The following is a 4,671-nucleotide window of genomic DNA, read 5'->3' on the forward strand; positions in this document are numbered from 1 at the left end:
GCACTCACTGATGGAAAGGTGACCCTAACCCAACTGGTCCAGCACTGGGGTCCCGCAGCCAAATGCGACCACCCCTCTGACAAACTTTTTTACAAAGGAGAGAGATGGACCGACATCCCCTGATTTCTTTCCTTGCTGCCCACAATCCTGATTTGCTGCTTATTTAAGAATATATCCTTTAATGATTTAGCTTTGAGTCTATCAATATTTTATAGCAGAGAAGGAAGTGACACTTCTCTGAGAACATAATTTAATTATAATAAATGGGTTGGGTGCCTCAGCCCCATCCTTCAGAGGCCGAGTCAGAGCAGATGTATTTATTTTTATTCGAGCGTGTAAGGGGGTGGGGGCGGATAGGCCCCACCCCAAAGTTACTTTTCCCCTCCTCCCCCCACCCCTCTCTCCTCCTCTGCGCCCAGGCTTTATGGGGATGGGGGTCAGGGCGCCTCCGCAGCTCCCCCACCTCTATCTTTGTAGATAGGGCGACTGCCAATCAATCAGAGAGGGCATTAATTACGCCTGTTTATTGACAGGGTGCTACATTCTGTAGTTCTTCTCTTTCGGGATCGCCCTCCTTCTCCTCCTCCTCCTCCTCCTCCTCCTTCCTCCTCTCCCGCCGCCTGCAGCCCGAGAGGAGGAGATGAGAAACCTTGTAGTTTTAAATTCAATGTGACAGTTTCGGAAAAGCGGATGATGAATCTCCTATTATTGGATCAGTCTATTTGCCGCTCAATGTCTCTCTGTAATTGGAGCAACATCACTTTAAAGGTTCAGAGAGTACAGCATTTCTGGTGAAAAATCCCCACAACACGGCGCTGAATGTTTTAAAGGGAAATCTATTAGTGATTTGCGGAGGGGCGGGGAGGCGGCGACGGCGGGGAGGCGCGGGCTCCGGGCCGGCCCCGAGTGAAGTGGGGGGCTCGCCGGGGGCCCCTGCCCCGGGCCCAGGCCCCAGCCCGCGCCTGCCTGTCCCTGGGCGGCCCCTCCCTCCCTCCCTCCTGCTCCCCCCACCCCCCAGCTCGTCTTGTTGTGACAGTTCCTGATACTGTTTATTGAGGTGCATGTCAGGTATAATTAGCAATCGATATGGAAAACGTTTCCCTGCACCCAGCACGCCTCTGACGTCAGAGCCGATTAGCGCTTCTTATTGGTCCCAAATTCCCCGGGCCGCGGCTAATTATCGGGAGCTTGATGTTGATAAGTAAAGCGCCGGAGTGCGGGCGAAGCATGTGTGGGGCTCCGGGTCCCTGTCTCCGCCGCCGCCGCCGCCCGCGCCTCCCGCCGCTGGCCCGCACCGGCCCCGGCCCGCGCCCCCGCGCCCCGCCACCGGCCCCGCCGGCCCCCCGAGCGAGATGATGGACGGCCGCCTCCTGGAGCACCCGCATGCCCAGTTCGGGGGCTCGCTGGGCGGTGTGGTGGGCTTCCCCTACCCGTTGGGCCACCACCACGTGTACGAGCTGGCCGGGCACCAGCTGCAGTCGGCCGCCGCCGCCGCCTCGGTGCCCTTCTCCATCGACGGCCTGCTCGGGGGCTCGTGCGCCGCCGCCGCCTCGGTGGTCAACCCCACGCCGCTGCTGCCGGCCGCCTGCGGGGTCGGCGGGGACGGCCAGCCCTTCAAGCTGTCAGGTAGGCGCGGCGGGCGGGCGGGCGGGCGGGCGGGGAGGAGCGCGGCTGGGGGCGGGGGCCCTGATCGGGCCGAGGCGCTGGGGGCCCGGGGCTGGCGAAGGAGAGCCGGCCCCTAGGCAGCCGTCTCTGCGCACCCCCGGATCCGGGCGGCCAGCGGGTAGCGGGAGGGAGGGGAGGGGGTCGGGCCTGGGCCGGTGGCTGAGCCGCGCGGCGTCCGGTGCCTGCCCGCAGACTCGGGGGACCCGGACAAGGAGAGCCCGGGCTGCAAGCGGCGGCGCACCCGCACCAACTTCACCGGCTGGCAGCTAGAGGAGCTGGAGAAGGCGTTCAACGAGAGCCACTATCCCGACGTGTTCATGCGCGAGGCGCTGGCGCTGCGCCTAGACCTGGTCGAGTCCCGAGTTCAGGTAAAGACCCGGCGTCGCTCCCGGATTCGCCATCCGGACCCCGGGCTCGGGGCGCGCCGGGACGCCTTTGTTCCAGGTGGCGAGATATCTTCCCCTTGCCGCGGGCCCGCTTTGCCCTCGCCTGCTGGGGAAGAGTGGAGGGGTTGGGGTTTAGGGGCTCGGCCCCTCACGGACAGCAGGGTTGGTTAACCGCCCCCCAAAAGCCTGGGTGGCTTGAGAAGGGCTGGCGGTAACACCTAAGTCTCCGGAATGGCGGCTGCGTCCGAACCGGGAAGCGGCGTGGTGGCTTGGCGGCGGCCGGGCCAAGTGAGGTCTCCGGGCAGGGGCAAGGCTCCGACCTGGAGGAGAGAGGGAAGGGGACCCCCCTCCCACGCACCGCCTCAAGCTCCCGCGCAAGGCTCTGTCACCCAGCCTGGAGCAAACGAGTCTGTTTACCTTGCGCCTGCAAAATATTCAGATGGAAACATGTATTTATTCATCGCTTTGCAGAAGGGGACAGCTGAGGAAGGAGAGGCAGAAGCCTAAACAGTTAACACATTGAGAAAGTGGGAGAAACAAGGTGTCTGAATTTTTAATAATACCCCGGTCTCATCTTTTTCTTATGACTGTTCCCGTAAATTTGCTATCATTTGGAGATGGCTGATGGTATTCTTTTAAAAAATACAGTGTCAGCTTGGTGGATTAAAAATTCCAAGATGATTTGTGCATAATTGAATGTTTCCCTGGAGCAAAGAAATCCTCTTTTTCTGGGGTGGGTGCGGTGTGGGGTCCAGGTCTAGGGTGCGATGTGCGGCTGTGGGTGCTAGGCGTTGAGGCAGACGCTGGCAAAACGCCTGTTTATCACCAATAGCTTTGTCTAAAAAGGTGTGTTTGTCCTGTGCTTGGACCTCCTCTCGTGACCTCTTCTGCTTGGAAATCCTTTTATCCAATTTGTTCTAAGTGTCTTAAGTGAAGTCAAGACCCCTTCATGTCTCCCCTAATACGATAATGACTAATTCTTACTGGCAAGGCAGTCCAGAATTCGCACCAAAAAAAAAAAAAAAAAAAAAAAAAAAAAAAGTTTAAAGAAGGAAAAGGCGGTTACAGCCTTGCGGGGATTCGGCTTCATGCTGGAGACCTCCCCATGGACAAGGCTCCCTGCGACCAGGCTGGGCCTGCTACTGTGCAAGTCTCTGTACATCCGCGACAAAGAATCCGTATTAACGCGCTCTCTTGGGGAGGGCAGCACTGCCCGAGATTCCGCGGGGCTCAGACGGATATGACCGTGTGTGTTTGGTGGCTGGCGGTTGAGTGAAGGTGTAGCGCTGCTGTCCCCGGATGTCCTGTGTGGCTCCCCAGGACAAGGACTGCAGACACAGTGGAAGAGACGAGATGGGCCCAGCCTCTCCTCCCGGCCTAGTGGTCGCCTCTTGCCCCTCCACCGGCCTTGGCCGGTGGCCCAGGCCAAGCACGACTGGTATGGGAAGGCTCCGTTGGTGCCCTGGTCCAGGGCTTGCAGAAAGAAGGCTGTGTTAGCTGTGTCCTGGGAGGGAGGCTGCAGAGGCCCACCCAAGTACGCCTCCCCAGGCCCTTCCGGACGAAGAAGCACCCAGATTTCCCTTCAAGGGAATCCGCCTCCCCGCCCCCCCCCCCCCGCCCCCCGCGAAATCTGGGCTTTGACACAGTCTCCAAGGGGCCGAAGACAGGCGTGGAGGGCGGCTGTGGCCCAGCAGTCCAACGGCAGGATGGTCAGCGCCAGGCCGGGCGGGCTGCTTAGAACACGAGCCGTGAGCGGCCAGGAAGGGCGAGCAGGGTCCTTACTCTCTGCCTCCGGACCAGGAACCCGACGCCCTCCGTCCGGGGCCAGACCGGCCCCCCAAGGAAGGGGCGGCTCCCAGGTCCCCGAGGTGAGAAGCCAGAGAGGGAAGCTGGCCGGGAGGCCCTGTCTACGCGCCTTCCGGGTAGAAAAGGCGCTCGCTGGAACCTGCAGCTCCAGTGGCAAAGCCCAGCTCCGGGCCCGCCCGGCCGCGCGGCCTGACTCCCGCCCCCGGCCGAGTGGAGGTTGTGCAGGCCGGTCTAGGGGGAGCGGGGAGGTCTTCTGCCCCGGCGGCCAGCCCGCCGCCTGATTGTGGCTTCCTCTCCCCTATCCGGCTGCTCTAGGTCTGGTTCCAAAACCGCCGGGCCAAGTGGAGGAAGAAGGAGAACACGAAGAAGGGCCCGGGGCGGCCGGCGCACAACTCGCACCCAACCACGTGCAGCGGCGAGCCCATGGACCCGGAGGAGATCGCGCGCAAGGAGCTGGAGAAGATGGAGAAGAAGAAGCGCAAGCACGAGAAGAAGCTGCTGAAGAGCCAGGGCCGCCACCTGCACTCGCCCGGCGGCCTGTCCCTGCACAGCGCGCCCAGCTCCGACAGCGACAGCGGCGGCGGCGGCCTCTCTCCGGAACCGCCCGAGCCGCCGCCGCCCGCCGCCAAGGGCCCAGGAGCGCACGCCTCCGGCGCCGTGGGGACCGCGCCCGCCCCTCCCGGCGAGCCGCCTGCGCCCGGCACCTGCGACCCCGCCTTCTACCCGAGCCAAAGAAGCGGCGCCGGCCCACAGCCGCGCCCAGGTCGCCCTGCGGACAAGGACGCGGTCTCGTGCGGGCCAGGGGCGGCTGTGG

General features: G+C 62.5%; 1 protein-coding gene across 1 annotated transcript in view; it reads left to right on the forward strand.

Annotated features, from left to right (window-relative positions):
* Positions 1-720: 720 nt before the first annotated feature.
* The window catches only part of UNCX (UNC homeobox), a 4,940-nt gene continuing 989 nt past the window's right edge, over positions 721-4,671 (forward strand). Inside the window, exons 1-3 of the mRNA XM_025380616.1 lie at positions 721-1,626; positions 1,858-2,033; positions 4,173-4,671. The exon at positions 4,173-4,671 is cut by the window's right edge and continues 989 nt beyond it. Of these exons, the coding sequence (XP_025236401.1) occupies positions 1,353-1,626; positions 1,858-2,033; positions 4,173-4,671 (949 nt within the window). The 5' untranslated portion in view covers positions 721-1,352. The remainder of the gene's footprint in view (positions 1,627-1,857; positions 2,034-4,172) is intronic.

Source organism: Theropithecus gelada, chromosome 3 (assembly GCF_003255815.1).
Source record: "Theropithecus gelada isolate Dixy chromosome 3, Tgel_1.0, whole genome shotgun sequence".
NCBI lineage: Eukaryota > Metazoa > Chordata > Mammalia > Primates > Cercopithecidae > Theropithecus > Theropithecus gelada.